The sequence below is a fragment of the Cricetulus griseus genome, assembly GCF_003668045.3.
Source record: "Cricetulus griseus strain 17A/GY chromosome 1 unlocalized genomic scaffold, alternate assembly CriGri-PICRH-1.0 chr1_0, whole genome shotgun sequence".
NCBI lineage: Eukaryota > Metazoa > Chordata > Mammalia > Rodentia > Cricetidae > Cricetulus > Cricetulus griseus.
Window position 1 is genome coordinate 52,834,116 of NW_023276806.1, and position 24,752 is coordinate 52,858,867.

Genomic DNA, 24,752 nt, shown 5'->3' on the forward strand with positions numbered 1-24,752 from the left:
TGTAAAAGTGTCCCAATGCCCATCAGTTGTAAATAGATCATCAGATATTGGTATCTCTTTACAGAGGTGTTCTACTAACAAGTAAAAGGGAATTTAGCATACCCCCCCCAAAAAAAAAAAAAGAGAAGAATTTTTTGAGAAAGGGTGTCTCTGTGTAGCCGTAGCTGTCCTGAAACTGTCTTATATAGACCAGGCTGACCTCAAACCCAAGTACAGGGATTAAAGGTATGTACCACCACGCTCAGCCTAAAATAGAACGTTAATAACCCAATAAACCAAATGGACCTTAACATTTATATACAGAACTCTCTACACAAAATACACATCCTCAAACATTCTCATGTCATGCACACAATTTGTAACAAATTTAAAAATTTAAATATATGTGGTATCTCTTCTGACCATAGTGAAATGAAAGTAATAATAGAAGAAAAGCAAAAAAAAAAATCTACAAATATGTGGAAATTAAAACAGTTCACCTTATATCCACCTGCCCACTCTGGGAACTCCAGTCCAAGGATCTGCAGGCAGGTAGAGTCAGCCCCTAAGGACCAAGCAACCCCAAGTCTGCTGAGATCGCTGTGCTAGTCCTGCTCCCACCCACCTGGAAAGAGAGTGTCTCAGATCCTCCTGTACCGACCTTGAGACCCATCAGAGTATCGGACCCTCTTGCACCCACCAGAAGAGAACCTTGGACCTGTACACACCAGGAGAGGAAGAGCATCCACTGGAAGAAGAGATGGGAAGACGATAATATAAGAACACATACAACAACAGAAAAACCAGTATGACGCCACCAGAGTCTAGGGACTCTACATCAGCCAGACCTGAACATCCCAACACAGATGAAGCAGAAGAGAGCAACCCTAAAAACAACTTCATGTAGATGATAGAGACCCTAAGAGAGGAAATGAGAAAATCCTTCAAAGAAATGGAAGAAAAGACAAGCCAAAACTTCAAGAAACAATCAAACAGTACAAGGTTTGAAAGCCGAGATAGAGACAATAAAAAACAAAAACAAAAACAAAAAAACAGTCTGAGGGAATGCTGGAATTTGAAAAGATGGGTAAACGATCAGGAACTACAGATGTAAGCATAACCAACACAATACAAGAGATGAAAGAGAGAATCTAGGGAATTGAAGATACACTAGGAGAAATAGATTCATCGACCAAAGAAAATCCTAAGTCCAACAAATCCCTAACACAAAATATCCAGGAAATATGGGACACCATGAAAAGGCCAAACCTAAAAATAATAGGTATAGAAGGTGAAGAGACCCAACTCAAAGGTGCAGAAAACATATTCAACAAAGTCATAGAAGAAAACTTTCCCAACCTAAAGAAAGACATGCCAATGAAAGTACAAGAAGCCTACAGAACACCAAATAGAGTGGACCACAAAAAAAAGTCCCCTCATCACATAATAATTAAAAACAATGCACCTTTGGCCGGGCATTGGTGGTGCACGCCGCCTTTAATCCCAGCACTTGGGAGGCAGAGGCAGGCGGATCTCTGTGAGTTCGAGGCCAGCCTGGTCTCCAGAGCGAGTGCCAGGATAGGCTCCAAAGCTACTCAGAAAAACCCTGTCTCAAAAACAAAAACAAAAACAAAAACAAACAAAAAAACAGTGCACCTTTAGCAAGTGGCTGAAAATAGAAATTACAGTGTAATTGAGAACATATCTGGTACCAATAAAAATGAAGAAAACAACCAAAGAGAAAGTGGAGAAGCAACTGCTGATGTAAGAGTTATGACAGTACTAGGAATAACTAGCTATACACTAGGCAATTAGTTACCTAGAAAAAATAGATAAGTGGCTAGAAACAAAACCCTACCAGGTCTGAGTCATAAAAAAAGTGAAAAAATTATATAAACCCAGACTGGAGATATAGCTCAGAGATTGAGAGCATGGGCTGTTTTTCCAGAGGTCCTGAGTTCAATTCACTGCAACCACATGGTGACTCACAACCATCTATAATGAGATCTGGTGTCCTCTCCTGGTCTGCAGGCCGAACAAGTAAATAAATCTTAAAAAAAAAAAAAAAAAAAAAAATGAAGAAACCTTTAGCTATTGGGGAAATTGAAGCTGTAGCCAAAAGCCGTTCAACATTAAGAAGCTTAAATGATTTATAAATATTGATCCCCATCCTTAAAATATTAGTGAACTTAATTCAGTTAAAATGATAATATGTAATGAATAGGTGGGATTTATGTCTGCAGTATAAATATAGTTTAACCTATGAGTCAATAAACATCCGGTTTATACAGAAACAATGCTCATTAGAGTAGGAATATAAGGAAAGGGAACTGCCTCATTGTAATAAAGATTATATCTGAAAAGTCTACAATTAACATCATACTCAATAGAGTGAAACTGTAGCCTTTTCTTTTTCCCTCCCTCCCTCCCTCCCTCCCTCCCTCCCTCCCTCCCTCCCTCCCTCCCTCCTTCCCTTCCTTCCTTTCTTCCCCCTCAAGACAGGGTTTTTCTGTGTAAGAGCTCTGGCTATCTTGGAACTCACTTTGTAGATCAGACTGGCCTCAAATTTACCTGCTTCTGCCTCCCCAGTACTGAATTAAAGATGTGTGCCACCACTGCCCAGCTAACTTTTTCTATAGTATGAGGCAACATGCCAGGGATGTTTACTTGCTGCTATACTATTCAACTTAGTACTTAGAATTCCAGCCAAAGTAATCAAACAAGAAAAAGAAGTAGAGGTGATTCTGCTTGGAAAAAAAATAAGATGATTTTTTTTTCATAACTGACATGTCATACATAAGAAGAAATTGAGCATGGGTGAATATTAACCATCATGCCAAACTGAAAAGGCCAGGTGCAATTACTGTAGTCAAGTTAACATATTATTCCATGCACAGGAGATTCTATTAAAAGCAAAACTGTACTGTCAGTAGGTCAGTTGCTACTATAGAAATGAGACTGCAAAAGGACCTAGGAAAACTTGGGGCTGATGGTTTCTTTTTGGTTTTTCAAGACAGGGTTTCTCTGTGTAGCTTTGGAGCCTATGCTGGCACTTGCTCTGTAGACCAGGCTGGCCTTGAACTCACAGAGATCCACCTGCCTCTGGGGTGGGGTTAAAGGCGTGCACCACTAACACCCGGCTTAGGTGCGGATGGTTTTTAAACTATAATCATTATATTATACTATTAGAATTAGTACATTTCAACGTGAGGGAGTCAGATCTACCAGGTAGATCATTAAAACAATCTCAGGTTAAAGGCACTTTTACTCAGCAAGATGCTGAGTCATCTTGCCACTCCAATAGAAATTTCTGGTTATTGAATTTTGAACTGTGCCTTCCTTTTGTGTAGTTTATTCTAGAACTAATAGGGAAAGGCTATGGCTAGAAAATAACAGATACATTTGGTATGCTATATATCAGTTTATCATGAAAATAGAATAATTATAGCATTATAATAATAGAACATAACAAAAAGCCTGGTGGCAAATACTCACCACTGATCAGAAGGGGGATAATGGACTTTTTAATAAATCCTGTTGGGTATCTTTGTAATAAATAGGAAACAGACTGCTCCTTCTTTTCATATTCTCTTCCTCTCCACACTACAAAACTATTTTCCTTTACTAAGGAATTAGATATGAGTCTGCCTTTGCTGCAGTACTTCATAAAAGCATATTGTCTTTCTCTATGGACAGGATTTCTTAACTAGGTACAAAATACATTAGGTCTTTTTTGTTTGTTTGTTTTGAAAAGAAAAATCAGCAGAGGCTATAGATGACTTATCTACTAAGAGTCCATGTTACACAACCACGAGGACTGGAGTTTGAATCCTAGCACCCATGTAATAAGCCAAGCATCCTGGGAATATCTAACTCCAGAACAGATGGGTGTGAGAAGGATAATCACCAGGCCTGATGGCTTCCAGCCTAGCTAAGGAAACTCAAGGCAGGTTCAGGGAGAGACTCTGCCTCTGAAGAACAGGCCGAGAATGATAAAGGACACATTATGTTCTCATTTGGACTTTGCATCTAAAAATAGGCATTGCACTTGCACATACATGTCCACATATTTTCACCCATACATGTGCATCATACATATGAGTGCCCCCCAAGTTAAAAATTAACAAATTGATTTTTATTTTTTATTTTTTTTGGTTTTTCAAGACAGGGTTTCTCTGTGTAGCTTTGGAGCCTATCCTGGCACTCGCTCTGGAGACCAGGCTAGCCTCGAACTCATAGAGATCTGCCTGCCTCTGCCTCCTGAGTGCTGGGATTAAAGGCATGCACCACCAATGCCCGGCCACAAATTGATCTATTTTTAAAAAGAAAGAATAAGAGGAGATACTTCGTTTGTTGCTATTTGTCTCTCTAATGCAGGTTATCTTAAAGGTGGTTGGTAAGTGGGTGAATGATAGAAGAGTCAGTTGTATTAGTTCTTATGCCATTTTTTTCCAACATGCTTAATATCTTATTGTCAATAGCAGTAAGTAATTACAATAAATGAACACAACTGAATGCTGTACCTGAGGGGAATATTGTAGAGATATGGTGCCCATTTACTTTATTGTGGTCTCTGTTCTCTGTTTGATCATAAAAGTTTTAGAATTACATATCACACAATTTGTTCCATCATTTTGAAAAGACCTTTTTTTTAGCAGAGAGAGAGAGAGAGAGAGAGCAATAGTGTTATTGTTATGCATCAATAGCAGCAACAGCTTTTCCAAGTTCTGCAGTCCTTTGAACAAAATTGTAGAGACATCCAGCACACTCCATTTTAAAAAAACAAAAAACAAACAAAAAAACCAACCAAACAACAACAACAAAAAAAGGAAAAAACAGAATCCCAGAAAACAGCACAGTTCTGTTACTCTTGTGGTACTTGGCACCATTTTTTTTAAAATTAGTTTCTCAGTCTTCATCTGGGAGGAAACCATTCTGAGCAACATCATTGAAAACAGCTCTGATAAAGCATGGTCACTACTATGTATCATAAAGCAGGTCCACATATGAGTGAGTACATATCATGTTTGTCTTTTTGTGATTGGGTTACCTCGCTCAGAATGGTTTCTTCGAGTTCCATCCGTTTTCCTGCAAATTTCAAGATTCCATTGTTTTTTTCTGCTGAGTAGTACTCCATTGTGTAAATGTACCATGATTTCTCTAACCTTTCTTCAGTTGAGGGGCATCTAGGCTGCTTCCAGTTTCTGGCTATTACAAATAATGCTGCTATGAACATGGTTGAACATATGCCCTTTGTTATATGAATGTGCTTCTTTTGGGTATATGCCTAGGAGTGGAATTGCTGGATCTTGTGGTAGACTGATTCCCATTTTCTTGAGGAGTCGCCATACTGATTTCCAAGTGGCTGTACAAGTTGGCACTCCCACCAGCAGTGGAGGAGTGTTCCTCTTTCTCTGCATCCTCTCCAGCATAAACTGTCATTGGTATTTTTGATTTTAGCCATTCTGACAGGAGTAAGATGGTATCTCAAAGTTGTTTTGATTTGCATTTCCCTGATGACTAAGGATGTTGAACACTTTCTCATGTGTCTTTCAGCCATTTTAGATTCTTCTATTGAGAATTGTCTATTTAGTTCTGTACCCCACTTTTTAATTGGGTTGTTTGGTGTTTGGGGGACTAGCTTCTTGAGTTCTTTGTATATTTTGGAGATCAGCCCTCTGTCAGATGTGGGGTTGGTGAATATCTTTTCCCAGTCTGTGGGCTGCTGTTTTGTCTTGCTGACTGTCTCCTTTGCCTTACAGAAACTTCTCAGTTTCATGAGGTCCCATTTATCAATTGTTGACCTCAGTGTCTGTGCTACTGATGTAATGTTCAGGAAGCCGTCTCCTGTACCCATTAATTCAAGGGTATTTCCCACTTTGTCTTCTAATAGGTTCAGTGTAGCTGGATTTATGTTGAGGTCTTTGATCCATTTTGACAAGTTTTGTGCAAGGCGATAGGCTTGGGTCTAACTGCAGTCTTCTACATGTCTGCAACCAGTTATGCCAGCACCATTTGTTGAAGATGTTCTCTTTGTTCCATCGTATAAATTTGGATTGTTTGTCAAAAATCAGGTGTTCATAGGTGTGTGGGGTAATATCAGGGTTTTCAATTCTATTCCATTGGTCTACCAGTCTATTTTTGTGCCAATACCAAGCTGTTTTCAGGACTATAGCTCTGTAATAGAGCTTGAAGTCAGGGATGGTGATGCCTCCAGAAGTTCCTTTATTGTATAGGGATGATTTGGCTATCCTGGGTCTTTTGTTTCTCCATATAAAGTTGAGAATTGTTCTTTCAAGGTCTGTGAAGAATTGTGTTGGGATTTTGATGGGGATTGCATTGAATCTGTAGATTGCTTTTGGCAAGATTGCCATTTTTACTATGTTGATCCTACCTATCCAAGAGCATGGGAAATCTTTCCATTTTCTGGTATCTTTAATTTCTTTCTTTAGAGACTCAAAATTCTTACGGTACAGGTCTTTCACTTTTTTGGTTAGTGTTACCCCAAGGTATTTTATGTTGTTTGTGGCAATTGTAAAGGTTGATGCTTCTCTGATTTCTTTCTCCACCAATGTGTCATCCATATATAGTAGGGCTACAGATTTTTTTGAGTTAATCTTGTATCTTGCCACTTTACTGAAGGTGTTTATCAGCTGTAGGAGTTCCCTGGTAGAGTTTTTCGGGTCACTTATGTTGACTATCATATCATCTGCAAATAATGAGAGTTTGACTTCTTCCTTTCCGATTTGTATTCCCTTGATCTCCTTTTGTTGTCTTATTGCTCTAGCTAGAACTTCAAGGACAATATTGAAGAGGTATGGAGAGAGTGGACAGCCTTGTCTTGTACCTGATTTTAGAGGAATTGCATTGAGTTTCTCTCCATTTAATTTGATGTTGGCTGTTGGCTTGCTGTATATTGCTTTTATTATGTTGAGGTATGTTCCTGTTATCCCTGATTTCTCCAGGACCTTTATCATGAAGGGATGTTGGATTTTGTCAAAGGCTTTTTGGGCATCTAGTGAGATGATCATGCGATTTTTTTTTTCCTCAGTCTGTTTATATGGTGGATTACATTGATGGATTTTCGTATGTTGAACCATCCTTGCATGAAGCCTGCTTGGTTGGGATGGATGATTTCTCTGATGTGTTCTTGGATTCGATTTGCCAATATTTTATTGAGAATTTTTGCATCAATGTTCATGAGGGATATTGGTCTGTAGTTCTCTTTCTTAGTTGTGTCTTTGTGTGGCTAGGATATCAAGGTTATTGTGGCCTCATAAAAAGAGTTTGGTAATGACCCTTCTGCTTCTATTGTGTGGAATACTTTGAGGAGAATTGGTATTAGCTGTAGTTTTAATTTCTGGTAGAATTCTGCACTGAAGCCATCTGGCCCTGGTGACATTTCACAAAGAGCTGCCCCAGAAAATACCTTTCTTATTCTAGTACTTTTTATGAGTAATTTAGCATTTCTTTTCAACTGTAGTAATATTTTTAATTAGAACTATTTTGCATTTTTGGAAGGATTTTAATAATTTTTGGAAGATTATCTCTGCCTCAATTTTCTCTGTTATGTCTATTGGACATATGTGCAGAAGAAAATGCTTTCAGGAAATCATATTTCATAGATATGTGTCTATGATTGTATTTCGTAAGTATGTAATACATATCTAGAAAAGGGATTAAGACAGTTATTTCATGTTATTTCAGTTTAGTGCTTTATCCATCCAGTGAAATAGTAGTTGTAGATTCTCCCTTAGAGCCTGTGACCTATCTAGCCTTAGGTTCTTGGCCTGCTAATAGTGCCAGATAGGGGTTTTCTTTTGTGGAGCAAGACTTGAATATAATCAGAAAGTAGTTGATTACTCTTACATTGTTCATGCCATAGTACACCAGTGAACGTGTCTTGCCATGTCAATCATTATTGTATCTCTTAGGATTCATAGCTGAGTATGATTGGTGTTTAATGATCCCATCACCTCTCAACTCTATTACATTGGGGGCCAAGCCATAACTTAAGATGAAATAAACCATCTGCAAATTATAGTAGCCAATCAGCATATAAAAAGAATGTTTAATCTCCAAATGCAGTAAGTAATACATTAAATATGTAGTGAGGTGCCTTAAAATACTCAGTTTCTGGCAAAAGTTTTATTTTTTTCTTTTCTTTTTTTATTTAAATTAGAAACAAGCTTGTTTTACATGTCAATCCCAGTTCCCTCTCCCTTCCCTCCTCCCCTGCCCCCCACTGGCCCCCTATCCTATCCCTTTCTGCTCCCCAGGGTGGGTAAGGCCTTTCCTGGGTAATCTTCAAGGTCTGTCATATCATTTGGAGCAGGGCCTAGACCCTTCCCAGTGTGTCTAGGCTGAGAGAGTATCCCTCCATGTGGAGTGGGCTCCCAAAGTCCATTCATGTACTAGGTTTAAATACTGATCCACTACCAGAAGCCCCATAGGTTGCCCAGACCTCCAAACTGACATCCTCATTCAGGGGGTCAGGAACAGTCCTATGTTGGTTTCCCAGCTTAGGTCAGCTGTTTCTGTGGGTTTCTCCAGCCTGGTCTTGACCCCTTTGCTCATCACTCCTCCCTCTGCAGCTGGATTCCAGAGTTCAGCTCAGTGTTTAGCTGTGGTTGTTTGCTTCTGCTTCCATCAGTTACTGAATGAAGGCTCTAGGATGGCATATAAGGTAGTCATCAATCTCATTATTGGAGAAGGGCATTTAAGGTAGCCTCGACTATTGCTTAGATTGTTAGTTGTAGTCAACCTTGTAGGTCTCTAGATATTTCCCTAGTGCCAGATTTCTCTTAAAACCTATAATGACTCCCTATATATTATGGTATCTCATTTCTTGCTCTCTATTCTCCCCTGACTAGATCTTCCTGTTTTCTCAAGTCCTCCTCTCCCTTCCTCTTCTCGCCTTCTCTTTCTCCTAATTCCCTCTCCCCTCCCCCCATTCTCTCAATTAGCTCAGGAGATCTTGTTCCTTTCCCCTTCTCCAGGGGACCATGTATGTCTCTCTTAGGGTCCTCCCTGTTTCCTAGCTTCTCTGGCAATGTGGATTGTAGGCTGGTAATCCTTTACTCTATGTCTCAAATCCATATATGAGTGAGTACATACCATTTTTGTCTTTTTGTGACTGGGTTACCTCACTCAGGATGGTTTCTTCTAGTTCCATTCCCACCCCACCCCACCCCCTGCTGAGTAGTACTCCCCTCAGTTGAGGGGCATCTAGGTTGCTTCCAGGTTCTGGCTATAGCAAATAATGCTGCTGTGAACATGGTTGAACAGATGTCCTTGTTGTATGAATATGCATCTTTTGGGTATATTCCTAAGAGTGGAATTACTGGATCTTGTAGTAGACTGATTCCCATTTTCCTGGGGAACTGCCATACTGATTTCCAAAGTATGAGTTTGCAGTCCCACCAGCAGTGGAAGAGTGTTCCCCTTTCTCCACATCCTCTCCAGCATAAACTGTCATTGGTAGTTTTGATTTAACCATTCTGACAGGAGTAAGATGGTATCTCAGAGTTGTTTTCATTTGCATTTCCCTTATGGCCAAGGATGTTGAACACTTTCTTACATGTCTTTCAGCCATTTTAGATTCCTCTTGAACTTCTCTATTTAGTTCTGTACCCCACCTTTTAATTGGATTATTTGGTGTTTTGGTGACTAGCTTCTTGAGTTGTTTGTAAATTTTGGAGATCAGCCCTCTGTTGGCTGTGTGATTGGTGAATCTCTTTTCCCATTCTGTGGGCTACCATTTTTTTCATGTTGACTGTGTCCTTTCCTTACAGAAGCTTCTCAATTTCAGGAGGCCCCATTTATTAATTGTCGATCTCAGTGTCTGTGCTACTGGTGTTATGTTCAGGAAGTGGCCTCCTGTACCAATTCCTTCAAGGGTACCACCTACTTTCTCTTCTAACAGGTTCAGTGTGGCTGGATTTATGTTGAGGTCTTTGATCCATTTGGACTTAAGTTTTGTGCATTATGATAGATATGAATTTATCTGCAGTCTTCTACATACCAACATCCAGTTATGCCAGCACCATTTGTTGAAGTTGCTTTCTTTTTTCCATTGTATAATTTTAGCCTCTTTGTCAAAAATCAAGTGTTCATAGGTGTGTAGGTCCATATCAGAGCTTTTGGTTCAGATTTCGTTGGTCTACCTGTCTATTATTGTGCCAATACCAAGCTGTTTTCAGGTTTTAAAACCCATTAATAAGTGTCCTGTGGGAACATACAGGAGAACTGATAATGGATAATTCCAATCAAATGAAGTTACAAACCAGGCAAAGTACAGTTTCTTAGAAATGCATTATTTAGTTGATATAGCCAGAAAAATAGGAAATCAACCTCACAAATATCTAGATGGTGGTTACTTCGGGGATGGAAAGAATGAAAGACTTTTTGAAGCCTTTGTAGTTTTAGAAAATTTTTTGTTTAGTTTGTTTTGCTTTTTGAGACAGGGTCTCACAGTGTAAGCCCGGCGGGCATGGAAGTTGCTACATAGACCTGGCTTGCTTTAATCTCACAAAGATCTGCCTGCCTCTGCTGCTCAAATGCTGAGATCTAAGTTATGTGCCACCACAGTAAGCTAGAAATACTTTTATTTTCACCTGAATTTATTTGCATCAGTTTCAATTGTTAAAAAGCATATTTTGTGTACCTTTCTGTGTACCTCAGACTAAAACAAAAAATGGGAGCAATCCATTATATCACATGTCCTTAGGTACTATGATGAGTGAGATGTAATCATTGAGTTAAACAAAGTAGAGATTAGCTTTGAATATAGGAACTTGTCTTACTGAGTGAGTGGGACAAAGATCTGATTGTAATGTGCTGATGAGAACATGCAGGGAGGAGGCAGAAGTTGAGTAAGTGGACCCATCTTGTAAAAAGGAGAAATAAATGTGCTAAGTAATTTGTACACATAAAATATGTAGCAAGTATCAAGAAACTAAAGACAGTTTTTGAGATACTGCAGGCAAAAGGGGATGAGGAAAAGGATAGATTTTTCTAATATGTATGGGAGGAAGTCAGAGTTCATAGTAATTTGGGATGAGAATTAGCACTAAAGTTATGCCTATTTGTAGAAAATACCATGAGCACCATTTTGTCCAGCACCACTTAGCAGAGAGATAATGAATCCCAGAGAGGTTAAATGCTTGTTCTAAATCATACCATTAATAATTAATAATTCCAGAATAAAAGGTAGTTCTTCCTGCCTCTTGGGTTGGTGCTGTTTTATGGTATTATTTACAATACGGTTTGCTTATGAATTGGATTTTATATAGCCATTATATTTTGTAGCAAAATTCATTTTCATATCTTGTTAGCCTTTATTACATAACAAAGTGCTTTAAAAATTGTGGCTTAAAATGGCCAGCATGTATTATTTGCCATGACATCATGTGTTGCCTGGGTTTAGCTGGCATCATCTCTGTGTTAGCTGGGACTGGAGAGGCTGGGATGGCTCTGCCTTTATGTCTGGGGGCCTCTTACTGTTTGTTGGCTGGAGTTCTAATTATTCAAGGGTCTAGCCTGATGTTCCTTGCATGGTAATGGGAACATCCCAGGAGGGTGGGTCTAGCCTGATGTTCCTTGCATGGAAATATAGACTCCTAAACTTTCATAGTATGTTCATTAAATCAGTAAAAGTAAATTAAAAAAATATTTAAACCAAAGGGAGAAACTCCACCTCTTAGTGGAAAGAAGTACAGTTATTGTAGCCATGGATTCCCCATATTTTGTAGCTAATTCAAAGTTTTAAATTTTAACTTTTCAACTTCCTAGCAACTTTCTATGTAATATAAAGCAAAAAGCTGTTGATTTTTTGAGACAGGGTTTCTCTGTGTAACAGCTCTGGCTGCCCTGGAAATCACTCGGTAAACCAGGCTGGCCTTGAATTCACAGAGATCCACCTGCCTCTGTCAACTGAGTGCTAGGATTAAAGGCACTCACTACCACCATCTGGCTGATGAAAGAATCTTACAATATAATTTATTATATGAGAAGCAAAAATTTTGATGTTAAGAATAAATATTATATTAAAAGAAGAAGCTATATTGTATAACTATTGTATCCTCTAGGATCTAAAACAAAATTGCTATATTCTTTTAGGAAGACAGGTTTTAAATGATGAAGACAATTCAGTGCAATCACTGTATAGAATGTTTTCCATAGCCATTATTTTTTCAGTCTATTATTTTTATCATCATCATCATCATCATCATCATCATCTTTGTGGATCTTTTTCACACTTTAGATATTATAAAAAGAGGTAAGTTTGAGGCTAGCCTGGTCTACATAACCAACCAGAGATGTATGGTGAAACACCATCTTTACCTACCTCAAAATGTATATGCCAAAAATATATACAATCTTTGTCATTTATGCCTTGATAAAGTTGTAAGGGGTGATGAAGTCTGTTCCTGGTGAATTTATCTTTCCTTCTTGTTGTTAAGTAACAATACTGGAATTTTAAATGGTGCTGGAGCACCATTTAACTGCCGGAGCAGTTAAGAGCAGAATACCCATGTTTGATTCCTAACACCCACATTAGGCAGCTCAAAACCACCTGCAACTCCAGCTCCAGCTCTAGAGCATCCAATCATTTCCTTTGGATTCTGTGGGCACCTGCACTCTCTCTCTCTCTCTCTCTCTCTCTCTCTCTCTCTCTCTCTCTCTCTCTCTCTCTCTCTCTCTCGCACGCACAATTAAAAAAGTTTAAAAATAAATTTTTTAAAAAAATTGGGCCAGGTGGTGGTGACACATGCCTTTAATCACAGCATTTAGGAGGCAGAGGCAGGCAGATCTCTCTGACTTCTGTGACCAGCCTGGTCTACAAGAGCTAGTTCTAGGATTGCCTCCAAAGCCTCAGAGAAACCCTACCTGGAAAACCCAAAAATAAATAAAAAAAATTGTGTGCCAGGAAATTCTTTATAGCACTAAACTTTAGGGTTTTTATAGGTTTGGATTTCATGATTATTTTATTAAAATAATATTTTAACTTTCCTCCTATATTTATTGTGCTACTTTGATACTAAGTTGCCTAAAATTTTCTGACCTTCATCAGATAAAATGTATTAAATAAGTTGTGTCTTCTGTGTAGTCTTCTGAGACTGAACTTTATAGTACTCTGAATAATTTGTATTTTAAAAAGTACTTTACAATTGTATTTTTCTTTTCTCCTTAGGCACTACAAGGGCTCCCAGGGATGGGGAAGTTCCAGGGGTGGACTATAATTTCATTTCTGTTGAACAGTTCAAAGCACTGGAAGAAAGCGGAGCGTTGTTAGAAAGTGGAACGTATGATGGTATGTCTCCAAATATTGAAACTACCTCCAAACTATCCAGATGACTAAAATCATTTCAGAGGGAATTTCATCAGTAAATTTGATTCTTTTAAAAAGTTATTTGGGAGAACTATAGAAATGGATCAATGGTTAAGAGCACTGGCTACTCCTCCAGAAGGTTTGCTGCTGATTTGCAGTACCAACATGACAGATAGCAACTGTCTGAAACTCCAGTTGCAGGGGATCCAATGCCCTGTTTGGGCCTCTGTGAGCACTGCACACATGGAGATATACCTGAGGCAAAACAACTTTATACATAAAATAAAAATCTTAAGTTAATAGAAAATTGTTCTTTTGATTAGAACATTGCTAATTTACCAATTAGGTGGTATTAGACAATAACCAGAAGCATACATTACATTAAAAAGTTCACTGTGAGCTGGGCGTTGGTGGTGCATGCCTTTAATTCCAGCACTTGGGAGGCAGAGGCAGGTGGAACTCTGTGAGTTTGAGATCAGCCTGGTCTACAAGAGCTAGTTCCAGGACAGCCTCCAAAGCCACAGAGAAACCCTGTCTCGAAAAACAAAAACAAAAAACAAAACAAAACAAAAAAAAAGTTCACTGTGAACAGTAAACAAGAAATTAACCAAACTGGCAAGTTTACATATTTCATAGCAATTCATCTGTCATCATCTAAATCCAACGTGTACTTGTTGATGGTTTTCTGTTCATGGATAGAATATAAAGTTTGTATACTTTGAAAAACTTTTTGAACTTTAAAATCTTACAAAAAAAAAAAAGAAAGTACAGATTGGAGGATAGGGCCAATAATTAATTTTCATATCTGTTTCCTCTACACATGTATTTATTTTTTCTTATCTAACACACTTTGTACTTGGCAAGCTTATTGACTCCCATATCACCTTATACTTTTTCAACATTGGCTTGTTCTGCTTTCATGATTGCCTCTTTCCCAAATTCTGTGTAGTAATAATAATGCCTTTCTTATTGATAGTGTCTTTAGTGTCTAGAGATGATGTTCAATAAATAATCTTGAATGCATCTCATTCTTATGTATGAATCTACATATGTATGCACATTTTTGTCCAGAAAACATATTTCACTTGCTACCACATCTAGTCATTTCTTCCTGATAGCCATTTTCCTAATGCTCTTCTTTTTCACTGCCTCATTATAGGTGATTTAGATGAGTTAATTACACTACTGCAGTTGATCTCTCCACCCCCAGTTTCTTGCCTCTGTTCATTCCATCCTGCTACAATGCTGGGCTTCCTCAAGTTTAGCTTTGATCATTCTGGTCATAATCTCTTTCTTACACAGAACTCTGAGTCATTTCCTTCCTGCCTATAAACTTTGATCTACCTACATTTTCTGGGTTTAATTCCCATGAGTAATTCATTCATTTTAAAATTGATTTGATCATGTTTCATTTATTCAGCAACCACTTGTCAATATGTACTATGTCCAAGTCTTGTAAGAGCCCCAAGCATACTGTGATAAACAAAATCAGAATATTACTGCCTTAAATTCTTTATCTTAGTAGGAAAGGTAGTCAAAACTAAATTAAATGTAAACTGAGGTGCTATGAAAGAAACAAAACAAGAAATTTAAAGAAAAATGATAGGAATATCATTTTTGCCAGTGAAGACATGTCAGAGGAATGGACAAGTTTATTAAAATAGCTTACCTCTTACATTTAACCTTTCTTATTTGTTTAATATGCATATTTTTATATATGCTCTTAGAAAATGTGTATTTTATCTTATGTGCACATTTATTATTTAAGTATCTGTGTTGTCTCATTCCATTCTTGTTTTTACATATTACTGTAGTTTTTAGATTTCTCCATTTATTATCCTATATTTATATGAATTCATTGCATTGATTTGATTCCTCATAGTGTGCCATCATTTGAATATTGTATTTTATTTCTTAGTCTCCTGATGCTAGACCAATTTTTTTTGCCTTGTAGAGTATGTTTACTCATTCTGATGAAGTACTTTTGAGTAGTTGTCTGTCTCCGTCCTTCACAGCAGTATACAAGGGTTCTTGTTTGATAATTTCACAAACATTTTGGTCTAGAAATAGATCCTGTTTCAAGGAGGCGGAAAAATAAGTAACTATAGTCAAGCATAGCAGAGAATGCCTATAATCCCAGCACTTGGGAGCTAGAGGCAGGATAATCAGGATAATCAGGATAATCAAGGCCAGCCATGGATAAGATCCCATTCTCAAAAAGGAAGAAATCCCAGCATGATGGTGTACACCTTTTAATCTTAGTCCCAGTACTTGAGAAGCAGACACAGAGGGATGGATCTCTGAAAGTTAGAGGTCAACCTGGTTTACATAGCAAGTTCTAGGCTAGCTGGGGCTACATAGTGAAACCCTGTCTCAAAGTGAGAGAGAGTTGGGGGGATTCTGCTAAATACTGATTTAAAAGGATAAATCTAATACCTGGAGGGTATCTAAATATACCTATATTCATATAAGTAAATGTGTGTATGATGTAGGTGACTCTAATCTGATCTGGATAACTATTATCTATAATATCATGTTTGAAGTATTTAATTAACTCTATAAATGGAAAGGATTTTCTTTTTTTAATTAAATGAAACTTTTTAGATTAAAAATAATCGGTGAGTGTTTTGCCTGAATGTGTACGTATTCGTATCACGTTTATGCCTGGTGCCTATGGAGATTAAAAGAGGGTGCTGGGTCTCCTTGAACTTTTTAATCATTATTTATCTTTTTATAACATTAACATAATGATTGATGTATAGTCAAAAGGAATGGGTAAAATAACAGTGAAGATAGCTAAACTTGCTGAACGTTTTCCCATTTTGCCTGCTTGCCCAATGGAAATTGCATGACAAACTGAAAGTTATTTCATTTGTTTTCATTCTTGTCTGGACCAATTACTGGTACTGTAAAAATCATGGATCCTTAGTAAAACACTAAACTATCTCTTGATTTTGTGAGTATACACTACTATAGAACTTGATCACAAACCGCTTATATTTATGTATGAAATAATTCTTAGCCTAGGTATATATCCTCACTCTAGTAAAATAATTCATTTTATACATTAGGATAAAATTATTTGAGTTAATTTTATCCTTTATCTATTGTACCTTTCATTCTTGCATAAGACAGTGAGTGTTTTTATATTTCCAAATTTGGTCCTAATTCAGAATCCATAAAAAACAAGTCCAATAAGAATAAATAATTGATATCATCAACTTCATGGTTAACTAATACAAATAAGTTAGCTAGCATTTGACAAGTTATATATAATTAGCCCATACTCCCATTTCTCTTGCTTCCTTTCTCAGGGAGTGCTGTGGCCTCCTTTCAGTAAATGGTAGACACTTACACAACTTCAGTGTAAGAAACAGCAGAGATATAACCTAAGCCATATTCATGCAACTCAGTCAGCATTCACACTTTCAGCTGCTGTCATTTTGTACACCACAGGAAATTTCTATGGCACTCCCAAGCCTCCAGCAGAGCCTAGTCCTTTCCAGCCAGATCCGGTTGATCAGGTCCTCTTTGACAATGAGTTTGACACAGAATCCCAAAGAAAACGAACTACATCTGTCAGCAAGATGGAAAGGATGGACAGCTCTCTCCCTGAAGAAGAAGAAGATGAGGACAAAGAAGCTGTTAATGGCAGTGGAAACACAGGTTTGTAAACAGATTAATAACTTCTGATTTGTTTAGACTGGCTTTAACCTTTAACTGAAATAGTAAAAATTTTCTTGAAATATATATACAGCAGGTGATAGGATTCTAATTTCCTGTGAAAGCTGTGTGTAGAACAATGTATATTTCTATGGATCATCTTATAAGATAATCTGAGTTTTCCTAACTTTGACAAATTAATAGTAAGATATTATTAATGATATATCATTACCTTGTTGTCTGGAATACTTGTGATGATGGGATATGAGAATCTTACTGGCATAATTCCTATTTTTCAGAATTAAAATAATATTGGTTTTATAATAACATCTTTCAACGCAAAGCACATAGACTTTGGAGGTTTGCCAGAAGAAATTATCTTTAAAGTTCAGTAGCAATATTTGAAATTTAAATTCTGGAGCCACTCAAAGATAATTTACAAATAAGATTCATATTTTTTGTATCTTTTGTTTACCTTCCATATTTCTTACTGAATGAAAATAAAAAGTAAGGGGTAAAGAATCTGCCCTGAATGTCCCTGAATAATTTTGTATTGCCCAGGAGATTCTTACATTTAACTGAGAGCAGAGCTAGGAAGCCAGAAGCTTTCAAAGGACTTATGTTAGTGTTAGTCATTGTAGTCATTCTGTTTGAAACACTAGTGTGTAAACTTCATGAAGGCTGGAATATTTTCTGGATTTTTTTCAATTCTGTATTCACTGTGTGAGAAGGAAATAAATGCTGATCATGGCCCTAGATTTTCAACCCATCTCTATATGATCCTGAAGCATGTTCATTTTTCCTTTTATCACCTATTAAAATTTTCTTTGTATATAGTTTTTTACTTATATGATCATTGTTTATTTCCCTCTCCAGATGGTGAGTTCTGTGTATTGTTCTAATTTCTCAATACTTATGTTTAATGAGTTTGCCAGTACATTTAGTTGTCAAGACTGAAGTTGTGTTTTAAAAGGTTTAATCACTAAATTGCATTGAAAGAGTACTATAGATCATTTCATATTCTGCAAGGAAAATATACCAGGAATTTTATCCATATGCTCATTCAGCAAATAGTTATTGAACATCTGCTGGGCTACTAATTGGTAGCCATTTGTTCTAAATACCAGGAGTAAATTAGTGAACAAAACAGACCAAAGCTCCTGTTAATGGACTTTACTTTCTGATGAGAGAGTCATAACTGGGTAAATAACATATATACTGTGTCTGATGAAGCCAAACAAGGCATTCAAGGAGGTAGAAAGAAAATAGAGGTAGTCAATTTGCAGTTTTAGATAAAGTGACAGAGAAGACTTGAAATAAATGAATAAACTCCAAGTATCCAAGAGAAGAGCATTCCTAACAGAGACAACTGTAAATTCAAATTCAAGGGCAGTATGCTGGGAATAGTTAGACAACAGTAAAGAAGCCAGTGTGTTTGGCCATGGTGAGGCCAATGATTGTATGAGGTTGGAGCAGAGTGATATAAGGTAATAGAATATAATAGTGGAAGGCATTGAAAGGATTTTTATTTTTATTTTGAGATGTAGCCATAATTGGTGTTTTGAGAAGAAGAGGAATAGGCAACAGGCTTTAATGGGCTCATCCTGGCTTCTGTATTGAAAATAGGCAGTAGGAAGGAATGAGCATGAGTAGAAACAGCAATCAAGAATCGTATAGAAGGAAGAAAGTAACCAATTGTATCAGATGCTATTTATGATTCAAATAAAACATGGACTGAGAATTGTTCACTGGATTTGTGTAGGTCATTGATGACCTTGGTAAGTATAGTTTTACTAAAGAAAGTTCAAAAGCTTTGGCAGGGAGAGGTCCATAGAGAAATGGAAGAGTGGAAGTAGGGGCAGCAAATCTAAATTGTGTGAAGGTGTTTGGCATAAAGAGTGGAAAAATCAAGGGCCTCGCCATAGGGAAAAGAAAAATGTCTATTTTTAAAGAATGTAGAAATGACATGTTTTTATGCATGTATGTATGGTCTAATAGTTTGGGAAGATTGGTGGTATAGGACGGAGAGTGGCTGAAGGCAGAAAAGAGTCAGGTATTGTTTATAGTTGGAGGGTTAGCCTTAGAGAAGGAACACAGACATTCTTCAGTAGTAATAAGTGGTGATAGGTAAATGGGCTGTGTGTCTATTGAATGATGGGAGTTTATATAGTTTTCATGTGATTGTACTTGCTTCTGTTTTCGCCATGAAATAAGGCCAATAATATACAGGACAAGAAAAAAAAAAGTTCAGTAGTCCTCCATAATCTATAGCTTCATTTTTCGATAGTTTCTATTTTCCACAACCAAAAGTGGTCTTTAAAATACTACTAGATGTAGTAAGGTATTTTGGAAGAGCAAGAGAGAATACATTTGTACAACTTCTAGAACAGGATATTGTTGCTATAACTGTTGCATTTTAGTTGTTGCTGTTAATCTGTAAGTAGCAAGATTAATAAATTGGTGGCCAGATTTATTCAAGGGATGACTAGAGCTGAAGTAATGTATGGGATGATACCTCATGATATCAGAAGCTTTTCTTTTTTATCATTTTTATTTGAATTAGAAACAAGATTGATTTACATGACAATCCCAGTTCCCTTCTCCCTCCCCTACCACCACCCCAACTAAAGCCCTACCTATCACATACCCTTTCTTCTGTTCTTCACCTGACTCAACTTTTCTGCTCCCTCATGAGATATCAGAGGCTTTTCCTTAGATTATCTAGATTAGATTATCTAGATTAGAGATATTGCTTATAAGAAGTATGAAAATAATGTAACATTTGTAAGTTCTAGGTATGTGTTTTACATGCATTACTTGTAGACTTCCTAGACAATAACTAAGTTTTAGTTTACCTACATCATAGACTTTGGGACTCCAAAAGGATTTTAATATTACTAATGTTATATTTAACTTTTAAAAGTAAAGTATTATTTAAATATCTGTGTTAAAAGTGTATGAATCTAAGCCGGGCATTGGTGGTGCACGCCTTTAATCCCAGCACTCGGGAGGCAGAGGCAGGCGGATCTCTGTGAGTTTGAGGCCAGCCTGGTCTCCAGAGCGAGTGCCAGGATAGGTGCCAAAGCTACATAAAGAAACCCTGTCTCAAAAAGCCAAAAAAAATAAAATAAGAAAGTGTATGAATCTGCTTAGTATAGCTGTCCAAAGTATGGTCTGCTTAGATTGAAATCCTGACTATGCTATGTTGTTTAATGGCTGTGTGACCTGACTAACTTAACTTCTTTGTGGCTTGGTTTCCTCAATCTGTAAAAAGATAATAATAATAATAATAATAATAATAATAATAATAATAATAATAGAGTTGCTATGAAGACTACGAGTGAATATATGTTAAGCACTTAAAATATAAAAGGTCTGTAAGTATGGTGTGCTGCTGTTAAGATTCTTACTGAATTAATTCTGGTGGTGTTTTTTTGTTGTTTTCCCAGACAAGCATCAGAGGAATAGAGTTTATTTTAATCAGAAAATGAAAAAAAAAAAAACCTGAGTATATGTTTACTTATTTCAAAATTAATAAAGGAATATATATATAATAGACAAGAGAATTTATAATATATAATTGCAGTGTTATATATGTATTGATATATGTACTTGGCACTTTGTTAAAAAAAAATTAACTTTACCCTTTATGATGTTCTGTTTCCAACAACTACAGAAACCAGAGAGATGCATTCTGAGTCATCTGACTGCTGGATGAAGACTGTTCCAAGTTATAACCAAACAAATAGCTCCATGGACTTTAGAAATTATATGATGAGAGATGAGAATTTGGAACCACTGCCCAAAAACTGGGAAATGGCCTACACTGACACAGGAATGATCTATTTCATTGAGTAAGCAAATATCTGTATTTCTTCCAGCATGCTTTTAACTATGAGGATAAACTAGTTTTTTAAAGCTTAGTTTGATTACTCATTTCAATATCATAAAACTTTTGCTTGTTTTTATTTAAAAATACTTGCCATTTAAGTTGCTTCTTAATCTAGTTATTTCCCTGAATGACATCACTCTCTCCCCTCTTCCTCTTCAACTTATATTAAGTAATATAGTATATTTGGTCTCTGTAGTGTGTGTGTGTCTAGGCCAGAGGTCAACCTCAGGTTCCTCAGGTTTTGAGACAGGGTCTCTCATTGGCCTGGATATCACCTTTTAGGCTATTCTGGTCGACCACTGTCCCAGTGCTGAGAGGACAAGTGCATCCCTGTAGGGAGACACCCTAGCCCCGCCCAATAGTCCTGGGACAGGTTCCAGGTGGACCCGGGACTCGCCCATAAGGGCGTGGTGAAGGAAAGCCGGGGTGACATAAGGGAGCTTCTTAAGGGGCTGCACGTGGGGACCCTGGCCCTTTTGTTCTGACCGCGCTTGCTGGGTTCCTGTAACCTCACTCTGGCCTGCGTTTTGCCCTGGTGTTTTCTTGAATAAAGAGACTTTAATCATCATCTTCAGGTGGCGCCCAACGTGAGGCACGAACCCACGACCCTGAGATTAAGTGTCTTATGCTCTACCGACTGAGCTAGCCGGGCTAGGGTGTCTCCCTACACACCCCAGTATACCCAGCTTTTCTATGCAGCTTCTGGAGATCGAACTCATGTCCTTACTTTACCAACTGAGCTGTGTCCCCATCCTTAGCCTCTGGTTTTATAGCACAGAAGGTTTGAGAATAGGTGATGGAAAATCAAAGGAATAAAGAATGTTTGGCTAGATTGCCCAATTTAATGAGCTAGGTGAGACGGTGTACAACTCTAATCCCAGTACTTGGGAGGCAGAGACTGAAGGATTTCTGTGACTCAAAGGCCAATCTTGGTTCACATAGCAAGTTCCAGGCTGACCCGAGCTGCATAGTGAAACCCTGTCTCAAGCCAACCAATAAACAAAATGATCATCATGGGAAGAATCATACCATTACCCGAACTGTGTGTTTTCAGTCCTAAAGTTTGGAGTTGGTTTATTGAGCTAATATATCTAAGCAATACAATAGGAAATATCACTGATCTTTAAAGTCACTGGTATAATAGAAGTACAAATAGAAAACCTTTTTGTTTTTTTGTTTTTTTTGTTTTGTTTTGTTTTTCCAGGTGGGGTTTCTCTGTGACTTTGGAGGCTGTCCTGGAACTAGCTCTTGTAGACCAAGCTAGTCTTGAACTCACAGAGATCCACCTGCCTCTGCCTCCTGAGTTCTGGGATTAAAGGCATGCGCCACCAACGCCCGGCTCAAATAGGAAACTTTTAATGGAAAAAGAATTAATATAATATTAATACAATATTCATAATAATATTCATAGAGGTACTGAATACCACATAATTAGATCAGCCTAAAATTGAATATTGTTTGCTCCAGAGAATGTTATGCAAATAATTTATTCAAAGTTCATTATGAAGAATTTTTATATTCCTATGCACATGTAAGTCTAATCTTCAAAGCAATTTGTTCAAGAGTAGAATATTAATGTAGTGAAATTATAGGATTTAATAATTTAATAACAGTTAAAATACTGAGGTCTGTATACTACACCCGAAGAATTTCTCTCTCTTTGTTTCTCTGTCTCTCTGTGTCTCCCCCTCCCTTTTCCCCTCCCTTCCTACATCCCTCCGTCCCAAACCCATTATCATTATTTAAAGGGTAGGTAGGGACTTCAATCTTCTTCAATATCATGAATGAGCATTTTGTTTTACCAGGTCAGAGTCTACTGCTTTGAAGACAGACTTTGAGGACATGGTCTTTTTTACCACATATAGTACATTCCCATTTATACATTTGTGTAAATATTAGTTAGGAGAAAACTTTCCAACCATATATTGAATAAAAAGTTTGTGAATCCAAAATACAGGTGAATATTTACTGATAGGGTAACTACAATTTTGTTCCTGTAGCTAAGGTGGCAGATCTGTGTTAACTGCTTGTGTTAAGATGTGTAACTGTGGAAAAAGACTATTGTAGGCCCAGAAGGCTTAGCTGTATTTACATTTTAGGAATGTCCCTTATGAGTACTGCTTTACACCCTTGGGAATATTGGGTGAAATCTTAGCAGATTACCTGTGTTTTCTAGTTTAGCAATAACATTTGCATTGGTATATTCAAAGTCAGGCCTTTCTCAAGTAGGAATTTTGAGTTTGGCTTAGGAAGATATTTCTATAGCTTTTTTTTTTTTTTTCTAACTATTTATGTTCTCCTCGGTTTCTGTGAATTGTGATCTCTTTCATTTTACTAAATTTGATCACTGGTTTTAATTTAGGGATATTCTCCATCTAAGGATGTATGTATGACACAGACATTCTAAAATACTCTTACGCTTTCCTACTCATGTATTTAGTCTACACTTGAAAAAGTATCTTTGCTATGGTCTGCCAACTAGCATCATATCTGAAAGTAATTGTAGAGCTCTGCAAGGGCTGGGGAAGAATTAGAAAGGGCACAGGAGATGGCTTCTGCTTTGTAACAATTCTTTTCTAAAAGTGGACAAGGAAAGAGAACTTTGTGAGCCCCCCAACCGGTCTGTCTCTCCTCCCCATTTCTAGGGTTACAAGTATGTGCCACCACACCCAGCATTTTTACACGAGTTCTGAAGTTTGAATTTGGGTCCTCATGTTGGCAAAGCAAGCACTGACTGTGCTATTTCCCTAGCCCTACTTCAGGGACTTTGAACTGATTGTTTTCTTTGCAGTTTAATAGTTTTAGCATTATTGCCTTGGCTGATGACTTGGCCTGAAGCTGACTAACTGTGGCCTATAATGAAATTAAACATATTTTTGGCCTACTTCATAGAAAGGAGCAATCTTTCTGTTTTATTCTACATTTTTTGTATGTTTGTTTCAGGTGATCCATGTTAAAGAAAATATAGTTTTATAGGACTATGTTTAACCAGAGCCATTATTTTTCACTTACATGTTATAAAGCAGGCACTTTGAAACTTGTAAAATTTATCTTATTTTAAAGAGCCTCTATGAAGACAGAAGCTCTGTTTGCTTCTTTGTTTTCAGCCCCCAGACTATTCATACAAATCACAGATACTCAAAAACAAAACAAAATGTTGCAGTGCTTTTTAATAAAAGAAATTCCTGCAGAAAGCAAATGTGATTTTTAGTTTATCTTTTCTGGCTAATAATACAGTTATGTGGCTATGTACCCACCCTTTGAAATGGTTTTGACTGCTTAAATAAGTTTACCATTCTGTACTTGGCATTTGATCCCTTCTTTAAATTCCACATTTCAAATTTGTGCCTCTAGCATTACCTTTCCTTTATGGCAAATTCTAATCAATAAATTGAGAATAGGATTGTTGAGTCTGTGTTATACAAATGGAGCCTGTAGGAGATAAATGTTCTAATGTCTTATGCTTTTTAGTTACTTTAAGTCTTTCCTTTTGCATTACTTTTCTCCCTCTTTATTTTACTGTTTCTAATTGAGATCTTTATTCCACAGTCATAATACGAAGACAACCACTTGGTTGGATCCTCGTCTCTGCAAGAAAGCCAAAGCCCCTGAAGACTGTGAAGATGGAGGTAGAGATTCAGAAGTCTTTCATGCGAGGCTTATACTTTTAATCCTTCCTTACTCTTCTTGCTTAGATAATGAGTTTTCCAAAACGCCAAGCAAATACTAATATTCATAAGCATACAAGCATAGGATTGTAATCATAATTAGCTGATGATTGTAATTATGTTATTATATATAATTTTATAAGAATTTTTCCTCCTCTGAAAAGAGAAAAATGTCTCTGTTGCTTTTTAAATGCATGTCCTAATGTCAAACTTTTAA

General features: G+C 37.1%; 1 protein-coding gene across 3 annotated transcripts in view; it reads left to right on the forward strand.

Annotated features, from left to right (window-relative positions):
* Positions 1-24,752, forward strand: part of Magi3 (membrane associated guanylate kinase, WW and PDZ domain containing 3) — a 203,992-nt gene that overhangs the window by 103,651 nt on the left and 75,589 nt on the right. For all 3 annotated transcript variants that reach the window (XM_027393847.2, XM_027393848.2, XM_027393846.2), the window contains exons 3-6: positions 13,175-13,294; positions 16,769-16,978; positions 20,652-20,829; positions 24,417-24,496. In XM_027393847.2, the coding sequence (XP_027249648.1) occupies positions 13,175-13,294; positions 16,769-16,978; positions 20,652-20,829; positions 24,417-24,496 (588 nt within the window). The remainder of the gene's footprint in view (positions 1-13,174; positions 13,295-16,768; positions 16,979-20,651; positions 20,830-24,416; positions 24,497-24,752) is intronic.